The sequence below is a fragment of the Sesamum indicum genome, linkage group LG3, assembly GCF_026168435.1.
Source record: "Sesamum indicum cultivar Baizhima isolate 11 linkage group LG3, ASM2616843v1, whole genome shotgun sequence".
Taxonomy (NCBI): domain Eukaryota; kingdom Viridiplantae; phylum Streptophyta; class Magnoliopsida; order Lamiales; family Pedaliaceae; genus Sesamum; species Sesamum indicum.
The window spans coordinates 15,539,624-15,562,459 of record NC_142659.1 but is presented as its reverse complement, the minus strand read 5'-3'; the positions used below and the strand labels follow the sequence as shown (position 1 = coordinate 15,562,459).

The following is a 22,836-nucleotide window of genomic DNA, read 5'->3' as shown; positions in this document are numbered from 1 at the left end:
TTTCTTTTAAATAACTAAACAGTCATTTCCAAGTATATATCTCATATCAATTAGCTTTTAAAAATTTATGTTATCAAACTTCTGATATTTTTATAACTAGCGTTCTTGAAAATATCATTGAATTAAATTATCTCATAATTTTTTTCTCATAATAAATATAATATTTTTTTGAATATAATTTTTTAATATTTTTTCCAATATAATTTAACTTACACTTTAGATAATAACTAATATCGCATTCTCAAATTCATTATATGAAAATCAATCTCATCCATCCAATTATATTTAATTGGAAAACCATAACTCATTTTTCCCCAATATATCTCACGAAAGGTCTCAAATTGGACAAATACGATTTTTTCATATTTGATTCATATTTAAAAAAAAAATATTTGATGTTTGTTATGATAAAAAAAAAACATATTAAATTGGACTTTCACCAGTAGTGTAATTATTAACTTAATAGTTTTATTTTGTGATGGGACTGCAATTGCATTATTTATGAGAGAGAGGAAAAATAAATAAATAAAAGGGGATAATTATATATATATCTATAATCTATATTAATATATATATAAAAAAAATTCCTTCATACTCATAAAAGAAAGTTAAAGACGCCGCCGCACTATTTTTTTTTAAGTAAAAAATGCTCTTCATGATAAAATAACTAATTTATTCAAATTTTTAAAATTAACATTATTTAATAAAATTATTATTTTTTTCTTTCATTCTTTATGTTAATGTAACATATTCGTTTATATATTTTACTGTTATTATAATATATTTTAAAGTATGAAAAATTATTTATTATATGCACATAGAAACGACGTGTTACAACGACTAGTACCTTTTAATCCATAGTCATTGGCATCAATTATTCATATTTTTTTGTGTAATTACAGAAACCATTCCTAATAGCTAAGAAGCAGGGATAATTGGTATAATTTTTTTCTTGGAGGGGGGTATGTGAAATATTTTAAAGAATAGAAATGGTTTTATAAAATAATACTGACATTTTTTATGGGTATATGTATAATTTCTAAAAAAATAATTTTTCTTATATAAATAAATCATAAACAAGGAATACAAATGTAATTATTGCATGAGTGATAATTTTGCTTTAGAAAATAGCTCGAAATTAGTTGGATTGGTGCAAAGAATTTCAACACAAAGTATGATTATTAATTAACAATATGGTGGAAATAATTACAACATTTTTCAACTGTGGGCCATTACTAATTAAGAAATCATTAGAGTTGTGTTATTGCCTATTGCCATAATTATGTTTACGTCCCCGACATATGTTCTATTTATATAAGTGACTAATATCTTTTTGTAATTACATAAATCACTTCAACAGTCCCCCCCCCCCCCAAAGGAATAATTTGTGTAATAATAAGGACATTTTTGAAATGTATGTATAGTTTTCTTTTAAAAAAAAAAGGATGGTATATGTAAATAAAATTTTTGTTTCTATTAGGTTCTATGTAATTTTTAAAAAAATAATAATTTATATAAACAAAGCATAGATTAGGGGTACAAATATAATTATTTAAGAAAATAGTAGCTAACCCAACATGATGAAATCTAAGCCAACAATGTACCAATTATTAAAGTAAATTAATACACACACATTGATCAAATCTAAGCCAACATCATGATTATAGTCATAGAACTTCAACTTTCGCAAATTAAGCTGATAATCTTCAAATTATCCAAATAAGTGAAATCAATAAATTCTCTAATTAATTTGTATTGCAAGTTTCGCGATAATGATAATATTCAAGTTAGAATGTGATCATTGGTGTCTTAGCCTAATTGTTAATTATAATTTTGGGTCCTGTGAACAAGTTTGAGATCGTGGATTCGAGTTCCACTATATATTTGGGTATTCGTCTTACTTTATATGAATTATTGTAATTCGTATATTATTTTAAATGATATTGATGTATTACTCAATGTATATAGATGTTGACATAATGATACGTGCAATTATCATTGTGATGAAGCTCGAAATATGCGACCACGATTGTTGATCGTTCTCGGCCATGTATCCTCCCAAGATCGAGTGATTGGGTCCTGAAAATCGAAATACGAACGTGAGGCTTGTCGGGTGTGTCCCCGACTTTGACCCTCCGACGCTCAAGTTAGAATTGATCGAGGTAAAAATGTGCGAGCTAAGATTGTAGGTCGAAAATAATAGACAACAGTTACCTCAATAAATGATGCGTCAGGGTATTTATAGTTCCAGGTGTGTAAGGTGATTTTGGTTACGAGTTACCATCTGGAAGATAGCGTCTCGAATCGGACGACTTTTATTAATCGGGTCTTCAGCTGTTGGAACGAGTTCTTTCCGACCCGATCTTAGTGGTACGCGGATCTTATATCAAAAATTTACAAAAATACCCTTCATTAAGGGTATTTTTAGTAAATCAGGATTTTCCCCATCACATTGGAAAATTGTTTTAGTCAATAAATGAAATGAAGAAAAAAGAAAAAAAAGAATTTGTCGGGTGATGACTGATGAGTGACTGGGATTGGGTGGAAGTGGGCATATAGTTTGTACAGACAGGAAAAAGGTTTTGGTAAACGACTAAAACGTTGTGGGCTGCAAGAAACATATGCATGTTGCCGATGACTAAGACTTGTGCCCACGGAAACAAATATATGGCCGATCACATCCACTAATTCCTTTTATTTATTTATTATTTATCTACACATACTTGATAATTTGTTTTATATATCTCATAATTGATGAAATTTTTGTCCTATATTTACAAGATGATGGTTTAATTAATCCATTTGAATTTTGTTGTTTCCGGAATTTTTAGAGTGAGATTTGGGTTATGGTGTCTCTAATATGCTATGAACTAAGCCTACAAAATAGAACACGTCAGAATCACACCAAGAAGCCCCAACGGCCCTTCACTGATCCTGAAGTTTGGTAGATCGTAAAGAGAAATTAAAGTACAAACAGTTTATAAATACTAGGGATAATATTATTTACACTCCCGATTTATGACTTACTTATACAAATCATCTACCTCTTTTGGCTAATACACATATACCGATAAAAAATATCAACATCATTTACGTAATCACTCCTATATTTTTGTAAAATTAAACGTACATCCCCCAAAACGTCAACGTCATTGTACAAACTAGTTCTACTTTTTGACAGCCAAAGGTAGTTTTTATAATTATGCAAATGATAAGAATAATTTGTGTAAGCATATATACCAGGATTAATTTAAATCTTATCCCAATGATCCATATTTATTTTTATATTTTCCATAACTTATGGTGGTAAAAATAATATCTGACATTTGTCCTAACTTATAGTAGTAAATGAAGCGGTTTTATTGTGATTCATTATTATGATTAAAATAAAAATTTATGACAATACTAATTAACATGACTCCATTGTGATTGTTAGTCGTTGTTTGTGCAAGGAAGACGGAAATATTAATCTAGATAAAAACCCATATAAAATGTTTTGCGCATAGCAAAAATATTAAAAAATCCTAATTAAATTTTAGAATTTTACTGTAATTTTGTTTAAATGTAATAAATAATATTATTTCACCATAATTTTAAATTATAATTATATATAATATAAAATAATCAATATTTTTAATAGCATCACTAGAAAAAGAATTACTATCGACTACAATTTAATGATTATGGCTAAAAATTATAGTAAATAATATTATATTAACCATAGTCAAATAAAACTCATGCAAAAAATTAGCTTTTTCACCATAAAAAAATTATTTACCGTACCTAAGAACTATGGTAAAAGTATTTGTCATGCCTTTTTTAGTCATGAAAAATATTTTAATCACCGTCACAAAAATTACAACCAACAAAAATTTCAGAACAATAATCAATCATTATTTTTTATTATCTATGATAATTAACTATAAAGTTGGTGTGAGCAGTATTTGTACCCTCCGGTCTCCACCAAACAGTAAAAATAGACACCCCCACTTTAAATTACTAGGGTAAATTTTTGCAATTGACGTGACACTATTATTATATATATACGACTGTTTGGTGGGTGAATGTTGGCCATGTTTGGTTTAATTTTTAGGGTAAAAAAACATTTCGAAATTTTACAAATTACCATCTTAGATTAAAAGAATTTTTTTTATCGAAAAACGATCACATACAGTGTATATATAAGAATTTTCCTTATGTCAAAGATATCACTCGTGGGGTTGTTAAATTTATGTTGAATTTTATTTTTTTGTTGTTACAATATGGTATATTCCGAAAAAAATGAACCACATTTGAGCGCTGCTGCATGTGGCCATTTTTCGATGAAAATAAATTCTACATGAAAAGTGATTTGAGGTGGTAATTTGTAAAATTCATACGGTTGGTATGACAAATTGAAAAAAAAATGAATGACAAAGTGTAAAAACAGTCATAATTCAGAGGGCAAGATTTTTTTACTCTATTTTTTATTTTTATTTTTATTTTTTGATATATTTTTATATGTATTTTCAATGAAAATGTTTAACCATCATACTCAACCCAATTTGTAATCTTTGAAATTATACTAGCTGTTGTGGTACATCATTTCTACTTGCATATAATGAATAATTTTTTTACATACTTCAAAATATATTAAAAATAATATCATAAATAAAGATAAAATATATAAATCAATACATTACATTAAAAATAAAAAAAAGAAAGAAGGAAAAAAACCACTAATTTATTTATTAATGTAAAATTTGGAAAATAAGATAAAGTTGGTTATTTTATCGATTGAATGGCATTTTTCACAAAAAAATGGTGTCGTTGAATTATTAACCGTCGTTTGTGAGTATGGAAGGACTTTTTTTTTTTTTTTCTATAGTACAGATTAAAAATTTATTCAATCATTAATATTGCACATTAATAATATACTTTTGATATGACATTACTAACAATTTTAAATCAATAAAAAACATAATCCAAACATAAAACACGATTCTTTTACTTTGATATATGACATCACTAACAACATGAAACACAATTTATCAACTAATAAATCATAATTCATTTTTATATGAAAATTTAAACAAAAGTGAAAACACGCGACTCAAAATAAAAACAAAATCAAACGAGACAGAAATTGGGATTCAATTTTTTTTTATTGCGATATCTACTCCCTTTAATATACGCATATCATGTGTATAAAGAAATTTTCTAAATAAAATATAATCTCATTTTTATATATTAAATATAATAAAAAATAAAATAGAATTTGCCAAAAAAGAAAAAAGAAGAAAATGGAGGCGGACTAAAACAAGATCCAAATATAGTAAAAACAACGCAGGCTGCATGCCCTAATTACACAAAATTGAAAATTCAGTTCCCCTATTTGTTTGATATCCTTAATGATGAGAGCCCACCACTTCACACTTCACTGCCCCTGTCGTCATTACACGCATACGCACGAGTTCATATATAATATTAATAAAAATATTAAATTACAGAAACGGATCAAAAATTGGCGATGTTGTAGTCGACAGACATGTCGAATCTCCACCCCAGAGATTTTCTCCCACCCTCTCCAGCTCTCTCCCTCTCTCTCGTACGTCGTATAAACTCTTCATCATCATCATCATCATTTCTTCATTTCTAACAGGATTTTTCGTTCAATTCATGGTTTTTTAATTAATTGTGTGATGAGCAGGCTGGTATTTTCCGGGAGGAATTAGCAGGCGGAGGAGGGCGGAGCGAGGAGGCGGTGGATATAAGCAGCAGCGATAATTCGGGGGCGGGGAAGTACTCGCGCGGCTCCGACGATGATTATGAGATGTTGGCGGCGGAGGGAGAGCAGCAACGGCACAATGTTGATGATGGTGGTGATGAGGAGGAGGAGGAGGGTGTCGACGTCGACGGGAAGAAGAAGAAGAAGAGGAAGAAGTATCACAGGCACACACCGGAGCAGATTAGAGAGATGGAGGCGTATGTTTTCTTTTTCTCATCTCTTCTCTCCTTAATACGTATATGTATACATACAACTACGCCATATATATATACATACACACAACACATGTGTATATATATATATATACACAGACACATGTGGTTGCGTGTGTCTGATATCGCATTAGTGCTGATTCCTTGTCCCTCCGTGGGATGGTTTCCGCTTTAATTTAAATTGGATTTTGATTGAATTTGAATTAATTATATGATAAATATATTATATTTTTTTATAATTAATATATAATTTAAAAAATAATTAATTTAATTAAACCAAACTTACTACTCATAAAAAAAAATTTTACATTTTAACATGGGAAACGAAGTTTGAGGTTAATAGTTGGACGGAACAGGTTGTAGTACTATAGATGCCTCCGAGAAAGCTACCTTATAACATTAATGTTGGTGCCCCCCACGTTTTCCTTCCCAATGTCGGGTAGAATTTTTCTATTCCAATTTTATACTATTTTTAATACAATATTATTGCGTATATAAAATTTACTTTATTTTTATATTCAAGAATAATATTACGGACCTAGCACGTCTATATATTAAATGAAATACGACATGTAATATAAATTTTTAATAAAAATAAAAATAATTTTTTTAGCCTAATATAATTATGTTTTGTGCGTTTGTACAAAGTGTATTTTCTGTTTCGAATATTATTGCATCTTATAGTTTGTTTATTTAATCTAAAGAGAAATCTATGCGTCTATATGTTAAACGGAAAAGAAAATGCAATCGGATTCGAAATAGAAAGTTTAATCCACGTTGGTGAGGTTTATTAGACGTATAATTTCATGTATCTTGGAGATGAAAAATGGTGAAAATTGAATTCAAATTATGGATAATTACATTCACACTTTTTATTTATGGTTTATTACACAAATCATTCATGTCTTTTACATAATTACAAAAAATTACCTCTAAAAACAAAAAGATAAGAGTAGTATGTAACAATATTGAGATATTTTTATTGTATGTATAATTTTTCAAAAAATATGAATGAGTTGTTTAAATGATGTTAGCATGCTCATAAGATTGGACCTCACGATGGCTATAAGCTCTATTCCTACTCTTCGACTCCCATTGTTCACCTTTTTTCTAATCCTACAGTCCTTCTCTTTAAAAGGATATTTTTGGTTGAAGTAGAGAAACTCTAACTCGATAAAATCTGAATCACTTAATTGACAAATGCAATAGACTTGTCGTGCGATTGACATATATTTCAGAAAGATGGCCAAACACATAGCAAGTGTATCACACTTGCTTTGTGATTGATTTGGTTCGACTAAAACTAGTTTATGCAATGATTTTCTATAGAAGTATGTGGTAATTATTTAAAAATACAAGGATGATTTGAGTAAATAGATGATATGTAGGGGGCTTAGGTATAATTATCCTTTTAAATTAATATATAGGTGAGATCATTAAGATAGAATGTAATAAATTAAATAAATTTTGCAGGTTATTTAAAGAGTCTCCACATCCAGATGAGAAGCAAAGGCTGCAGCTGAGCAGGCAATTAGGGCTACATCCTAGGCAAGTTAAATTCTGGTTTCAAAATCGTCGAACCCAAATCAAGGTAACTATTTATATTATATATATATATATATATATATATATAATATTCACTCAATATCATTCTTATTATAATTTTTTTTAAAAAAAATCAGTTATAAATATATATTGTAATTTTATTAGTTTAATAATTTATATAGATATATGGAACAATGGTGATTTTCCTTTTTATAGCAGTGCCCAGATATAGTAGGGGTATTGCAATAGCTCGTCCAATATATATCTGCTTTTTGTTGGAAATAGGCTAGGATGAATTTTGGATTTAATAATTTAGGTGGTTCGGTGTTTTCGTCTTTTAACTCTTTAAGATAATATTTTGATTCTATATTTTTTAATTTTCAAATTTTACTCTTTTTTTCTTTTTGTCGGAGTTCACCTCCACCAACAGAAGTGTGAACTCCGAAGAAAAAATAATTAAAATTATAAATATTAAAAAGACGTGGGACCAAAAAGTTACCTTAAAAAGTTGAAAAAAATACTAGCAAGAATGAGTCCCTAGGAATAGTAACCTTAATGTTAAAAGGTCATGTGGGATGTATATGTATTTTTCTAGCGAGAAGGGTAAACTCCAGTGAGAAAAATGATTGAAATTAAGAAAATTAAAATATGTAGAATCAAAATGCTACCCCAAAACGTTAAAGGACGAAAAACCAAATGACCTAAGTTTACGAAACCAAAAATGCATTTAAGCCTTGAAAATAAGTTGAAAGCAATATTTTCTAGGGTTAATTACACTTAAAGCCCCTCCAAAATTACGAAATTACACTTTGCCCTAAAAAAATTTTGAAATTACACTTATACATCTTTTGAAAGTTCTCTATTTACACTTGATCCCCTGTCATTAGGATTTGGATGAAAAATATTGACTTTAGCAAAAAAAATTATATGAATTTTCAATTTTTGCTCTCATTTAATATTTCTATGCATATTTTTGTATTTATAAAGGGATAAATATAATAATATATATATGGAGTGGGGTTAACAATATTTTTTTTTTATTAGTAAAAAATTATTACATGAGGATATTAAGGCAAAATTGTAAAATTAATCCCATAAGTATAAGTGGTGGCAAAATTAGTTTTGTAACTACTGGACTGACTGATAATTTTAGTCATATATGTTTGAATTTATAGTGAAGGTAAATTGCATTAATGAAAGAAAAAGTATAAAAGTACAATACAACAGGCCATATCAAACAGTTGCATTCCCTACAGGCCTGAGGATGCGCAACAATTTATATAAGCCCCTTTTACTAACAGAGTCAGCTAAGTCAACACTAAAAATTCTTTGTCTAACCATCGCAACGACAATGCCGGCCAACACTTTCGCCGTCCTCATAGTATGACCTGCATATAGTAAAAAATTTAGTTGCAATTTTGTCCGTCCGGTCAAAATTATCCAAAAATTAGTCGGACAAATTGGGGCTTAGGGTTTCGGCTACCAACTGGTTTCAACTTAAATACATGGCGTCTTGCGTCGCTTCTGCATGGCATGGGATGGGTAATTTTGGTTGAAAGAACCAAAATTGCCACGAAATTAAAATATATAGGAGAAGTCAACCGATAAGGAGACCATGACGTGGATGGTGGCATTGGTGGAAACTGATCAGAGGGATGTGTCCACCATGGGGCGGCAAACACAATGGTGTTGGTCCCTTGGCGAGATGATCGCTAACGCGGAGATATGATGAAAAAATAAGCTGTGGGCACACTAAAAATGTGGCGGAAATGAAAATAGAAAAGATCGGCTGGATTTTAGACGAAAATGAATGGACCTGGATACAATCAACTCGCCAGAGGATGTGGAGTTGATTGGTGGTGGTCTAGAATAGTGGCTGGTCGAACAACAGTATATATATATATATATATATATAGAGAGAGAGAGAGAGAGAATACATCTAGGCTTTAGGGCTAGACTATAATCAGCAATTAGGGGCGCATTTGAACTCCGATTGAAACACACGTTGTAGAATTGGAATCAACATTGGACGGCAAGTTCAGTGGTGGTGTGCGTGGCCGAAGACGTGCCAAAAAAAAAATGCTCTAGCAATCGGCTGTGAGGTGGTGGTTAACCATTCTTTGGCACGCCAGCATCCACATTGGATGTTGACTGTGTGACTAATGTCCATTTGTTGCCGAAACACTAAGCCCCAATTTGATTTGTTAATTTCCAGTCACTTTTGGCTGGAAGGACCAAATTGCTGTAAATTTAAAACATAAAGGACTAAAATTGCTAGTTTCATAGTTGCGGAACCAATTTTGCCATCCTCCCATACATACAGGACTAATTTTACCATTTTCTTGAATATAAAATGAGGGGTAATTTTGAAATTTATGTAATTTTTTTGTTCACGTGGACATTTTTTGTCAAAACCTTAACAAAAGGGGTCAAGTAAAATTTTTTGAAGGGGTGTAAGTATAAATTTGAATTTTTTTTTTGGAAAAAGTATAATTTTCTATTTTCAAAGGGACTCTAAGAGTAATTAATCGTATTTTTTATTTGTAAGACAAAAGCATACATCAAATGTTCTAGATGTAATTTCTTAACAACAAATGATTTACATGTAATTGCACCCAACCTAATGGGGTAATGTGTAATTATCCCTTAGTTCTTTTGTTGTTTGGGGCTATAATTTTTGGAAACAATTATTGCATATGGTTCATGCATGCAGGCTATACAAGAGCGCCATGAAAACTCTCTACTCAAGGCAGAAATCGACAAACTCCGCAACGAAAACAGGGCTTTCAGAGACAACATTAAGAAGTCATCTTGTCCGAACTGTGGATTTGCTGCCTCTTGCAAGGATGCCATTACAGGCAGCACTGAAGAGCAAAAACTCAGAATCGAAAACGCTAAACTCAAAGCTGAGGTTTGGAAGCTTATATATCGATAATTCAATCGTATATTGATCCTATCTGCTTTCAAGAATACATTACAGACCAATTTCTGATACTATGCAGCTTGAAAAACTCAGATCAATTGTCGGAAAATACCCATATGGATCATCACCACAGAACAGCTCGTCGTTCTCTCCAGGAAATGACCAAGAAAACAGGGGCTCTTTGGAGTTCTGCACAGGCAGTTTTGGCCTGGAGAAGTCGCGTATAATGGATGCTGTGAGCCGGGCGAGGGATGAATTGATAAAGATGGCTGCTCAGGGTGGACCGTTGTGGATTAGAAGCTATGAGACAGGGCGTGAAATACTTAACTATGATGAGTATGTGAAGGAGTTTTGTGCTGAAGATTCTAACAGACTGCAGCCGAAGAAATGTATAGAGGCGTCGAGAGAGAGTGGGATCATCTTTGTCGATCTTCCATGCCTCGTCCAGAGTTTCATGGACGCGGTGAGGTTTTAATGTAGTCGTGGGGTATTGAATCAGAGTCGAGTTTTTATAGTATGGTTTGAGGAGAAATATAGAGTTGTCTGTTTCCTTACATTGCAGAATCAATGGAAAGAGTTGTTTCCTGGCTTGATCTCAAAGGCAGCTACAGTAGATGTTATCTGCAATGGAGAAGGTGCAAACAGAGATGGTGCTGTTCACCTGGTAAGGCAATTTAATTGATTGATAATTGCATTGATAACCCCTCAAGTACAATCAAATTACAGAAAGTTCAATTACAATGTTGTAAGAGCTGGTGTTCTGCTGCTTGATGTAGATGTTTGCAGAGGTCCAAATGCTGACACCGATGGTGGCCTCCAGAGAACTGTATTTTGTTCGATACTGCAAACAGTTGAGTGCAAATCAATGGGCAATTGCTGATGTTTCTGTCAACAACGTTGAAGATAATATAGACGCATCTCTTCAGAAATGCAGAAAGCGTCCTTCCGGTTGCCTCATTGAGGATAAATCCAATGGCCACTGTAAGGTTGTAACAGCTTAAAGTCCATAGATTACCTTTAGTTCATTTAGGGTCGCTTCTTGATTACATTCAGGGCACCAATCTTCGTTTCTTTACATCTTTGTGTCTTTTTCCATGTAATTTTCAGGTGACTTGGGTAGAGCACTTGGAATGCCAGAAAAGCACCGTCCACTCTCTATATCGTGCCATAGTTAACAGCGGTCTGGCCTTTGGTGCTAAGCGCTGGATTTCCACATTGCAACAGCAGTGCGAGCGACTTGTGTTCCTTGTGGCTACAAATGTTCCAACCAAGGATTCAAGTGGTAACACTAAGCAGTTTTCAAAACAATTATTTGCTCAAAAATGTCAAAAATCTAAGTGTAACTAAGTCAAAGAAACATTTACCGGAACAGGTGTTGCCACACTTGCTGGGAGGAAAAGCATTCTGAAGTTGGCACACAGAATGACCTGGAGCTTTTGCAGAGCACTGGGAGGATCCAGCCATAACTCATGGAACAAGATCACCAGTAAAACTGGAGAGGAAATCAGGGTGGCTTCTAGGAAGAACCTTAATGACACTGGAGAACCACTTGGTACAATCTTGTCTGCCGTTTCTTGTGTGTGGTTGCCTGTCTCTCACCATGTCCTCTTTGACTTCCTAAGAGATGGGAACCGAAGAAACGAGGTTTGCTGACTCCCCCTCAGTAAACTTATATTCAAATCACCAATTCCATGCTATGAAAGCTGTATTCAACTCTTTTCTTGCATGCATCACAGTGGGATATCATGTTCAACGGAAGCAGAGTACAATCGATTGCAAAATTGGCTAAAGGGCAAGATCGAGGAAACACAGTTTCTGCACTGGTGAGCCCTTTCTTACAAAACTAACCACGACAATCTCTATAAGGTAAATCACAACACCTTCCTTATCTGAGTTGTATATTCCTGAATTCAGGCCATGACTACAGATGAACACAAAATGTGGCTACTCCAAGATAGTTCCACAAACGCCTATGAATCAATGGTGGTTTACGGCCCTGTGGACATCAACGGCATGCAGTCAGTGATGACAGGTTGTGACTCTAGCAACATTGCAGTTTTACCTTCTGGTTTCTCAATTCTTCCTGATGGGATCGAATCTAGGCCGTTGGTGATAACTTCTAGGCCGGCGGAGAAGTGCACAGAAGGAGGATCCTTGCTTACCGTTGTCTTTCAAATACTCATTAGCAACTCTCCAACAGCAAAACTTTCCATGGATTCTGTAGACTCAGTTAACACCCTCATATCTTGCACATTGCAGAGCATAAAGAGAAGTTTGCAATGTGAAGATGATGACACTTTCATTTAGTCATTCTTGACATACAGTAGCATCAAACATTCTTTTCCTAATAAATAGCTAGAAAGAGGGTAGATGATCTATTATTTTTCTTTGCCATATTGTTATCTGACATGGAGAACTTAGAAAATTAGTAAAGAATGTCAAATGACATAATTAAATTGTATTTTTTATGCACATTGACAATAATTTATAGAAATATTAGTGTGTAGTTTGATCTTATAACATCTTTTATATACTTGTTCAGATGCCAAGATTTTTACAAGATTTCACATGCAGATAACTCTGTTGCCATCAAGAATTCAATGACAGGAGACCAAATATTTGAAGATAAAAGAAAGAAACATAGTAATGAATCATCATTTTCCTCAAAAGCCATCACATATCAATTTTCAGTCGGCAAGAATTTATCTGAATATGGCTTCCCAGAGCATCTCAAGCCAACATTTCAAAGCAAAAAAGCATCAAAACAACATGCGACCAATGTAATCAAGAACAAAACCCACATACATCAATGATTCTTGCAGCCTCAAACCATAATAACATCAAATTAACTACAACTGTTATTACACAATCCACACAAGAAATGTAAATGAGCTTCAAATTCTAAGTACCAAAACAACAACCCGACATCCCTTTTCCTTCCCTTCAACTCTCCGACTCCAAAGGAATTCCAAGCTCCTGCGGAGGCGCCGCTTCCTCCACGGCCTTGGCCCCGGCCCGTCCAGGAACCGGCACGGCCCAAAAAGTTTTGGTCTTGCTAATGGGACGGCCCTTTTCGAGCTGCACAATGTCCCCAACTTGAAACCGATTTAACGGGTCATGGGCCTGGTACTTCTTCTTCATCCTCACACGGCGCTTGTACTTGGGGTGCGGGGCCAACCGTACAACCTCCACAGCCACTGTCTTGTCGTTGGTGGCGCACACAACTCTCCCTTGTAATGACCTCATTGCCTTGATCACTGGGAGCCCGGCGGAGGAAGGCGGCGGGCCGGCGGCGGAAGAGGCGCCGGGTTTGAAGAGGTGTGGGGTGGGAGCGGTGGCGCCATGGAGGAACGGGTTGGCGAGCGAGAGGGATTTGAATTGGAGGATTGATGGTGTTGTCAGAAGCATTCTTGATTTTGGTTTTGGATAGAAGTGGTGAGAGAGGTGTTCATTTGTATTCTGGGTCAGTGTGTATGCCCGTCGCGCTGGTGGATAAAGTCGTTTGTCTTGAGGAATTAGCGATTTTTTCATCGATAAGTGCGATTTCAGTACATTCTCTGCATAGTAGCTTAATACTTAATTTAAGGATATAATACATGAATACTCTCGAATAATAGATCTAATTATATAAATATCTTATACTTTTTATAAAATTATAAAATACCCCTTTTAGTAAGTGCCAATTTAATTTATCTCACGCTAATCTTTACAAAAATACCATTACACTCCTTGAGAAAGTCGTTGTGATGATTAGCATTAAGAGTGGACTTGTAATTATGCAAATGATAGAAGGCGTTAGTATAATTATAACTAAACTCAAGCACTATTGATGTAATTTGCCTATATTTAATTAGTATCCAATATTTATCTGCACCTTTTCACACTAGTATATAATTGGGGATAGAAATGCTTAGACAAATAGAAGTGATTCATGGTATGCGAATTTTGTTCAGGTTGTATTTAGATTGATGAATTTAAATTTACTAAAAAAAAATATTTTGACTCGTTGGGCTAATTTTAAATCCTTTCATTTTAATGCTGAATTTTATTTTGTTAAATATGAAAGGAATTTAAGATTCTTTACCTATAGAGTTATTTGAATTATTTTTTGTAAATCCAAATTCATGAATACAAGTATAATCTCAAATTTTGGGTTCTATTTTACTTTTTATAAGTTCGTCCTGTAAATCATACAACCAACACTTTTTAATATTTCATAAACTTAAAATTATTTTATAAAATGTCCTAAAAACTTTATCAACTCATCCAAACACCCTTTAAATCATTAGTTTTTCTTGTTCTTTTTCTTCATTTTTTTTTTAAGAAAGTAAGGTGACACCTCACAAACCCGTCAAGAAAGATTGTGCTTGCATCATATGTACCGACTCTGTAGTTGATTTACTATTACAAAAACTCAAAATCCAATTGTATAAAAATCAACACACAAGTCGAAATGTTCAAATACCTTAATAGAACGGTGCGTTGACGAATAATATATAAATCTCCTTGTAAGTAGTATGTGATCATTAGTCTATTTTGGCATATATTTAAAAAATAAGAAATAAATTAGAGTGTGAAAAAAAAGGAAAAATCCCAGGAGGATAGGGTTATCCAACTCGAGCCAAAGTGGCACCTCTTAAATGGGATCCCATATCTCTTCAAAGAATATCAGATTTCCACGTGGCAGGCCAAGATCCAATCAAATACACCTCCAAAACATCCGCGGACAATCAAATTGCCAACCCAGAATCGAAGCAGTCGTTTTTTTTTTTCAGTTTGTGAGTTGATAGACGCCAAAAATGGCTTCTCTTGCAACGTTTGCAGCAGCACAGCCCACCGCCGTTAAGGGCCTCGCCGGAAGCTCCCTCGCCGGAACTAAGCTCCATGTTAAGCAATCCCGTGTGAGCTTCAAGTCCACTAACTACAGGTAATTCTTGGACTGTGAATATGAACTATGTGATTCGATGTTTGAATGATTATCTCTAGAATTTAAGTTCTGAGCTTAGGCTTTCAGACGTGTAATTTTGTTGTATCCTGGAAATGGAACTAGAATTTCTGTTTAGCGGGTCAATATGGATAGTTAGAGAAGCAAGAATTGATCTTTTTTCTCTAAACTTGTAAGTGAAGGTTGAAGTTTACGTTAGAAATTGCGACGAGAAGTGAAGGGTCTGAAAAAACAAGAATTCACTGAATTTTACGTGATTCGGAGGCTGGGTTTCTCATACGTCATGGTTGCTCAAATTTGTTGCTAGGCTATAGAAACTGTATTACCACAATAGGCAACCACCCATAAACAGTTGAACTAGGGATTTATAGAATATGAGAGGATGACCTAAAGGTTTCTAATGATAAAACACGTGGTAAAGTGTCACGGACGAGAGCAACGTGTAGCATAGGGTCAGACTCCACGCTTCAACATAAGCCCAATCTTGTGTTAGGTCCCTGTGAAATGGAGGGTCAGACACCACACTTAACATAAGGGAGCAACGTTGATGATGGATGTAAAAATAATTGCTTGGGAGTTGTCTACGTTGTGTGAGTTGGATAACATGTTTTTACTAATGGAACATAATTGTTTAGGGCTGGTGCCGTGGTTGCAAAGTATGGTGACAAAAGTGTGTACTTTGATTTGGAGGATATTGGCAACACCACCGGCCAATGGGACTTGTACGGATCAGATGCACCCTCACCATACAACCCCCTTCAGGTATATATGGTCCTTCTGTTCTTTTTCCTTCTACCATCTTTCGATCAATGATGTTTCAAGCTAATTTTTTGTTGCCTCACGCTTGACAGTCTTACTTGTTGCGAATTGTGTTTGACATGCTTGTTTTATAGATTCCTATATTGAATTTTGGTCAGAATTCTTATGTTCCAGAAGATAATACTTATTTGGTTATTGTGACTATGAAGTTTGTTCACAATTTCCATATTTGCAGAGCAAGTTCTTCGAAACATTTGCTGCTCCTTTCACCAAGAGAGGTCTATTGCTCAAGTTCTTGATATTGGGAGGTGGCGCCACGCTTGCTTACGTGAGTTCCCAAGCAACTGGAGACGTTCTGCCAATCGTCAAGGGCCCTCAGCTTCCACCCAAGCCTGGGCCGCGTGGCAAGATCTGATTTGTTGGAATCTAAATTTTTCAATACATTGGTTGTGTTTCGATGTCTGATTTCAACAGCTTGTAAGTATATCTCGGACCTACTTGTGACACTGTTGATCATCACCAAATCTTCAATTAGATATTCATTTTGGGCTCTCTCTTACATTTCGTTCACCGTGTTGCTTAAGTGTTGCTCTGTTCAGCCATATAATATCGGAAACTGTTTGAGGTGTTTGGCTAAGAAAACGGGAGAAGATTCAGAGTACATAGCTCTGATAATAAACACCAGTCATTAGTATGACTTCTTGGATGCAATCTACCAATTCTTCCTATTTACAAAAAGAGAACTACAACTTTGATTTTAAAGAAGAAAAGAATAAAGAAAAAAAAAACTCTACGTTTTCACCATTTTCGTGTATATACATCAACTGCTGAGCTTCACACTCGGCGAATTCCGTCTGTTAGCATTCCTTGTCTTAACGTTGTTCTGCAGGAATGGAATAACATTAGTGGCGTGCTGTTGGGCTTCTTAGACCACCTAAGTTCTCTAGCTTCTCTATGTAGGATATCTTCTTGTTTGTGACGATGTTAGCTGGTTTGTTTAGATCATTCTTCGAATCTTTTACTGTTTCTGTTTCTCCCTGGTCCAAATTCCACCCCATGAAGTCCAGCAACGTCTTTGACGTAGGTGTCTCAGCTGGATTCACGTGTTCCGGGTCTTCTTTAGCTGGCCGTTCTTTTGTCTGGTTCCTCTTTTGTTCTGAACTTCTAGCAAGAGAATCAGCATGCATAACGTCCTCTATTCTTGACAAAACGGTGAACGCCAGGCTCTCTATAATTCTTGAATAGCTCTCCAGAATCGCGTGCCCCACATCCTTCAAGATCAAGAAGGATAAAGAACTCCTTTTATAGAATCTAGCATCTAAAGATTCAATTGAACGACAAGGTAAAGACTTCTTACTCGGTTGTATTGGATTTTGCTGATGTCTAGATCAGACTGGGGAATCCCAGGGAAACGATGCTTGAGAATTAGCAAGATCGTTTCTGCTCTGTCTTCCAAGAGTTCTCTCTTCTCAAAACTCACAGCTGAACTCCAAGAAGACTTGGTATCTTTTGCATTCATTTTCCTTTTCCAGATCACCACTGATGCCTCAATCCTGTTCTTGAGGTCGAGTATTTTATGCTCCGTTGATAAGTCTAATGCAGAAAGCAAACAGTCTGGATCGAAGAACTCTTCTGTCATGCTCTTGTATATTAAGTCACCCAGGCTTGCTCTTCCATTCTATTACAAGAAGAAAAAACATAAGACAAGAGATAAAGAAAACCTAGAACACCTCTGAACTTCTGTTGTAGTAACAGATACTACAACCTGAAATGCTTTTCTGGTTAATTTCCTCATACCTTAGGGAGAGCTTCAATGTAGTTTTCTGGGATTTCCATTTCTGTAAGGACCTGAGCATTTATTGCCATAGCTGCTTTTAGTACTTGGGTGACTGAATCCTTTTGATATTGCAACCATTTTCTTGAAGCATCAGACAGACCATTTGGGGGAACCTTAGGAGTTGGAATCCACCACTTATCATCATTTCTCGCTTTTCCTTTCTTGGAATCGTCATCATCCTTTGATTTTGTGTAGTAGAACTCATGTTGGTCTTTGAAGTTGTCCAAACAATCCTGTTCACAGTTAAGACATCGAGAATGACATCAAATTGAGCCACCAAAAGCCAAAAATGAATCAAGAATCAAGGGAAAATCAGGTCTAACAAGTAGCATTCCGTCTAGCTTGCGTAATGCAGGAATGTTCATGAGAAGATCATTCCGCTGCCTTGTCACCATAATCTGGCAAACATGCAATGTGTTAGAAAGATCGATAAGAGAGACAGAATGAGAGAGAGAGAGAGAGAGAGAGAGAGGGATTTACCTCCATAGTACTTCCATCCTTGGCCTTTTGTCTGGAAGGAACTAATTCAACGATGTGATCAGTGACAGATAAGAGCCAATCAATCTCTTTTCTCCACCTTGCTTTGGTCTCTACAGCCATCGGCTCTAGTCTCTTTTGCTCTCCAAATGCAGAGGCTGCATTCATGTAGAGCAAACAACAGAGACATTTCAGACAAAAACCAAGGCAGAATTCTTGCATGATACATCAGTATCTGTCAAAAACTACATAAAGAAACAAACTGAGCAAAGGATTCCTTTCAAGACATAAGAGGTTGATAAGGACAACTAGATTTCACATTCTTGAGGTGATTCTGTCTGCTAACTGTCAAAACAGATCATACCTGCTAAATTTGTAATTGCATTCGACAATGCCAAAGCCGACGAAACACCTTTTCCCCCACCCGACATATCCTCACCCAGAAGCAACTTTGCAAACTTTTCCTTCATCAATTCCATATCTACATTACAGCAAGAAAACATATGAATCCATCAATACAAAAGATACGTAAACAGGGCGAAAACATGGAATCAGATTCAATTTTCTTCAACTCCGTTTTTCATATTTTCATGCTCAAGTTACCAAATCTTTAGGAAAAAAAAAAAAAGAAACATGAGAACATTTAGACCAAACACCCCATGTCATGATAGGAAAGACCTATAAACCTTGACAAATGCTACAGTGTCTTCACACAGACAGACAAGGGAAAACCATGCAACCTGAAAAACTCTACATCAGTATCGATGAAGCTGCGTGCATTAATCACATGAGAAACATTGCAAGAATTGAAATAATTGTAAGAAACAGATATGATCCTGTATTTGCCTGCATGTTGCCTATCTTTTCCAATAGGGCTGGCCATATTTCCGTCGTTTGCCATCCGGGACATGATTTCCGTCCGGTTCAGCACAGATCCGTTTCTTGGCTGTTCTAATGGAACGGATGCATTGCTTCTCGACGTCACCCTATTGTAATCATCAGGAGACATCGAGCCGTGGCTCTCCACGATCATACACCTTCGTACATCCTCCTTCTTTAGGAGCTCGAATCATCAATTCACGTTGTTATGATTCGAGCAGAGATGTGAGTTGCTGTGGATGTGAAAATGGGAGAGAACTGATCATGCCAACGGTGAGGGTAGAAATGGCATAAATGGACAAATGAAATGATTCTTTTTTCTTTCTCTTTTGATTTCCTTCCAAGAATTATGGAGAGATGACAAGAACTGTTTTGATGTGGATTTGTGTTTTGGATCTGTTTTTTCCTTAGTTATCTTGAAACATGGAACCTCAGAGGAACGTAGGGTGCATGTTAGAGAAAGAAATGTAAGAATTGGGACAAGTGAGGGGATGAGTTTTGACAAATTAACAGAAGGGAATGATGTTACTCCCCTTCTGGTCTTTGTATCTCTTTGTTTTGTTTAGGCTTACTTAGGCCACTGATCAGAAATTTCATTAGGGGGTTCGGAACCCTCATCATCACCACCCTTCGTTTATGCAAATTCGACATTACCGAATGATTGTGATGTCTCAACACTGCAAGTCTCGTAATTCACTAAAAATAACCTTATTAGTCTGTCTCCCTCTCACACTCACATTTCCTAAAAGTAGTAGCATTTTTGGTTGTTTGATAGGCTTGTTTCCAAGTCTTGCTGTTTGATTTATGCATGAAAACTTTCTTGGTATAAAATCTTTTATCCTTTAAAAAAAATATAATAATATTTAGGTGTTTAAATTAATTGAAAAATTAATTAATTAAGAGGTTATGATGTAAAATAATTTAGTTGAAGATGCAATTTTCAAGATATTAATTAGCTCATGATTGAACTGAAAAAATAATTTAATACAAAACATCCAATCAACCGCAGATTCCATCGATCAAATGCTAGCCACAATCGCGCGCCGGCCCCATCTCAGCCGTCCATCGTTCTCCTTCACCCACCCACTTCACTGTATTAATCAATCAATCCCTCCTCTTCCCTTCTCACCTCAAATTCTCAACCACCTCCGCTGCACGCTCGCCGCCAGAATGGAGGCCATTGGGGTTCTGATGATGTGTCCGATGAACAACTACTTAGAGGAAGAGCTCAACAAGCGGTTCAACCTTTTTAGATACTGGAAGCAGCCGCGTCCGAGTGAGTTCCTGACTCAGCACGCCCAGTCGATCCGCGCCGTGGTTGGGAACGCCACCGCGGGGGCCGACGCCAAGCTGATTGAGGCGCTGCCGAAGCTGGAAATAGTTTCGAGTTTTAGTGTGGGATTGGATAAGATTGACCTGACCAAGTGTAAGGAGAAGGGGATTAGGGTTACCAACACTCCCGATGTGCTGACTGATGATGTGGCGGATTTGGCAATCGGGTTGATGCTGGCGGTTCTGAGGAGGATTTGTGAATGTGATAAGTATGTGAGGAGAGGGGAGTGGAAATTTGGTGACTTCAAGCTCACTTCTAAGGTATGATCTCCAGCCATTGTTTCTCATTTCATTTTTGACTTTGGTATATGTGCATTTAATTTGGGCAGTTTAAATACTTCAATAATTTGGGGAATGCTAATGTGAGATAATCCAAGTGTTCAATTTGGGTTTGTTTGACGTCAGTTTTGCTTAGCTTAAACTTAAGCACTATATGAGGATGTGGGAATATTGATTTGAGTCTCTTTCCTCCAAAATTAAGGGCTTTTGTTATTTGCGTGAGGATAAATATTGCAGTTTTCCTTTAGAATTTTCTGTTACTGCTTTGGATGATGATTTAAGGATGAAGGATTGTTTTTTGGTCTTTTTACCTGAGCTGAAGGTTGAATATCTCTTCTTAGCAGTTTTGATGACCGTTCTAGTAGTTTAATTTTCCTTTGCCAATTCTTTTGAGTGTCATGTTCATTGTTTCGTAGGTTGTTGATGTGTTCATGCCATTCCCTTTTGAAATTTACTTCCAATACTATATCTTTTTCTCCCCTGTTTTGCATGTATTAGGAATTCTTTAAGGAAAGATCCCATCTGGAGGATACACTTCAAGAAGGCTTTAGAAGCATATTTGAGTTCTCTAATGTTAACTCTTTAGTTATGTGCTTCCCCTAGTTGACTTTCTTTTGCCATTATTCTGGTCTTCAATCTGGATGGTAGAACTTCTGCAACTAGCCAAATGTAGCATTTTGGATATGTGTTCAGACATTTGGGGAGGTTGCAAAATTGTCAATGAAATTGCGAAGAGATGTAAATTCCATTTACAAGGTTCGATTAGTAATAATATAAATAGCAATTATGTCCCATTGAATTGCTTTAAGCATCAAGGAAAAAGACCCTGGTTGTGCATGGAAGTCTCAACACCCATGCACTTTGACATTTTCCATTTTGGCATGTGTACTGATGGATACAGTGGTAATCTTATGGGAGTTTTTTGCTGAATGAATCATGTTATTCATATTCAATTAATTGGACATGTGTTTTGTTTGGGTCTTACTGATGCTTGGAATATTTGTTGTATCCTCTCCAAAACCTGAAATCATTTGTCTCACTCCCTCAATTCAACTCGTCTATTTTTTCTTGCAGTTCAGTGGCAAAAGAGTTGGTATCATAGGATTGGGCAGAATTGGATTAGCCGTTGCTAAGCGAGCAGAGGCATTTGACTGTCCCATCAGTTACTACTCAAGATCCCAAAAAAATACAAACTACAAATACTATGGCAGCGTTGTGGAATTGGCTTCAAACTGTGACATCCTAGTTGTAGCATGTGCACTAACGCCTGAAACAACACATATTGTGAATCGAGAAGTGATGGATGCATTGGGTCCAAGTGGAGTTCTCATCAACATTGGAAGGGGACCCCATGTCGATGAACCCGAATTAGTCTCAGCTCTTGTGGAGGGTCGTCTTGGTGGTGCTGGACTTGATGTGTTCGAAAAGGAGCCTGAAGTGCCGGAGCAACTCTTTGGCCTTGAGAATGTTGTCCTATTGCCTCACGTAGGGAGCGGCACAGTTGAAACACGCAAGGACATGGCTGACCTTGTTCTCAGGAATTTGGAGGCGCACTTTGCCAACAAGCCGCTATTGACTCCTGTCGTTTGATTATGTTGTGACAGCTTGAAAACTATGGATCCTATTCATTCAGAAGACCTCATGTTTGATATAACAGTTGTTAGAGACCTTTCGAGTATTAATGATGAAATTTTTGCCTCATTGAACTTGAAAACAACAATGATAATTTCATATCTATGGTGTGAAGAGACCTTCAACCATTTACTGCCTCCCTAGTCCCAGTTCTTGTACATTCATAAAAGCATCCTGTGAACAGATGATGTAATATACGTTGATAAATTTATGCACCTGGCTTCGATTTTGAGACGTCATTTTCTACTA

The 22,836-nt window shown here is 35.4% G+C and overlaps 5 protein-coding genes across 6 annotated transcripts; 3 read left to right on the top strand and 2 right to left on the bottom strand.

The window, feature by feature from the left end:
* The first annotated feature begins 5,387 nt into the window (after positions 1-5,387).
* GL2 (HD-ZIP IV family of homeobox-leucine zipper protein with lipid-binding START domain-containing protein) lies at positions 5,388-12,967 on the top strand. Of its 2 annotated transcripts, none has more exons than XM_020692753.2 (11): positions 5,388-5,587; positions 5,690-5,964; positions 7,453-7,570; positions 10,238-10,435; positions 10,527-10,910; positions 11,010-11,111; positions 11,224-11,433; positions 11,555-11,729; positions 11,820-12,091; positions 12,184-12,270; positions 12,375-12,621. In XM_020692753.2, the coding sequence occupies exons 1-11, from the start codon at positions 5,528-5,530 to the stop codon at positions 12,471-12,473; spliced, it is 1,980 nt and encodes a 659-aa protein (XP_020548412.1). In that variant the 5' UTR covers positions 5,388-5,527; the 3' UTR covers positions 12,474-12,621. The 2 variants fall into 2 exon arrangements, with proteins under 2 accessions (XP_020548412.1, XP_011072373.1); XM_011074071.3 differs by having other exon boundaries at positions 5,395-5,587; positions 12,362-12,967.
* A 261-nt stretch (positions 12,968-13,228) lies between these two features.
* On the bottom strand, positions 13,229-13,913 carry RPS17 (ribosomal protein S17). Its single transcript, XM_011074070.3, has one exon. It carries the CDS (start codon positions 13,853-13,855, stop codon positions 13,391-13,393), a length of 465 nt encoding a protein of 154 aa, XP_011072372.1. The 5' UTR covers positions 13,856-13,913; the 3' UTR covers positions 13,229-13,390.
* A 1,261-nt stretch (positions 13,914-15,174) lies between these two features.
* LOC105157643 (photosystem I reaction center subunit VI, chloroplastic) lies at positions 15,175-16,710 on the top strand. The gene is made up of 3 exons (XM_011074067.3): positions 15,175-15,374; positions 16,028-16,154; positions 16,387-16,710. Exons 1-3 carry the CDS (start codon positions 15,247-15,249, stop codon positions 16,564-16,566), a joined length of 435 nt encoding a protein of 144 aa, XP_011072369.1. The 5' UTR covers positions 15,175-15,246; the 3' UTR covers positions 16,567-16,710.
* Positions 16,711-16,862: 152 nt separating this feature from the next.
* LOC105157830 (rho guanine nucleotide exchange factor 8) lies at positions 16,863-18,946 on the bottom strand. The gene is made up of 6 exons (XM_020692191.2): positions 18,830-18,946; positions 18,469-18,623; positions 18,312-18,386; positions 17,949-18,221; positions 17,509-17,829; positions 16,863-17,422 (listed from the first exon to the last, which is right to left on the bottom strand). The coding sequence occupies exons 1-6, from the start codon at positions 18,942-18,944 to the stop codon at positions 17,054-17,056; spliced, it is 1,308 nt and encodes a 435-aa protein (XP_020547850.2). The 5' UTR covers positions 18,945-18,946; the 3' UTR covers positions 16,863-17,053.
* Positions 18,947-20,344: 1,398 nt separating this feature from the next.
* On the top strand, positions 20,345-22,821 carry LOC105157644 (hydroxyphenylpyruvate reductase). The gene is made up of 2 exons (XM_011074068.3): positions 20,345-20,937; positions 22,030-22,821. The coding sequence occupies exons 1-2, from the start codon at positions 20,368-20,370 to the stop codon at positions 22,543-22,545; spliced, it is 1,086 nt and encodes a 361-aa protein (XP_011072370.1). The 5' UTR covers positions 20,345-20,367; the 3' UTR covers positions 22,546-22,821.
* The last annotated feature ends 15 nt before the right edge of the window (positions 22,822-22,836 follow it).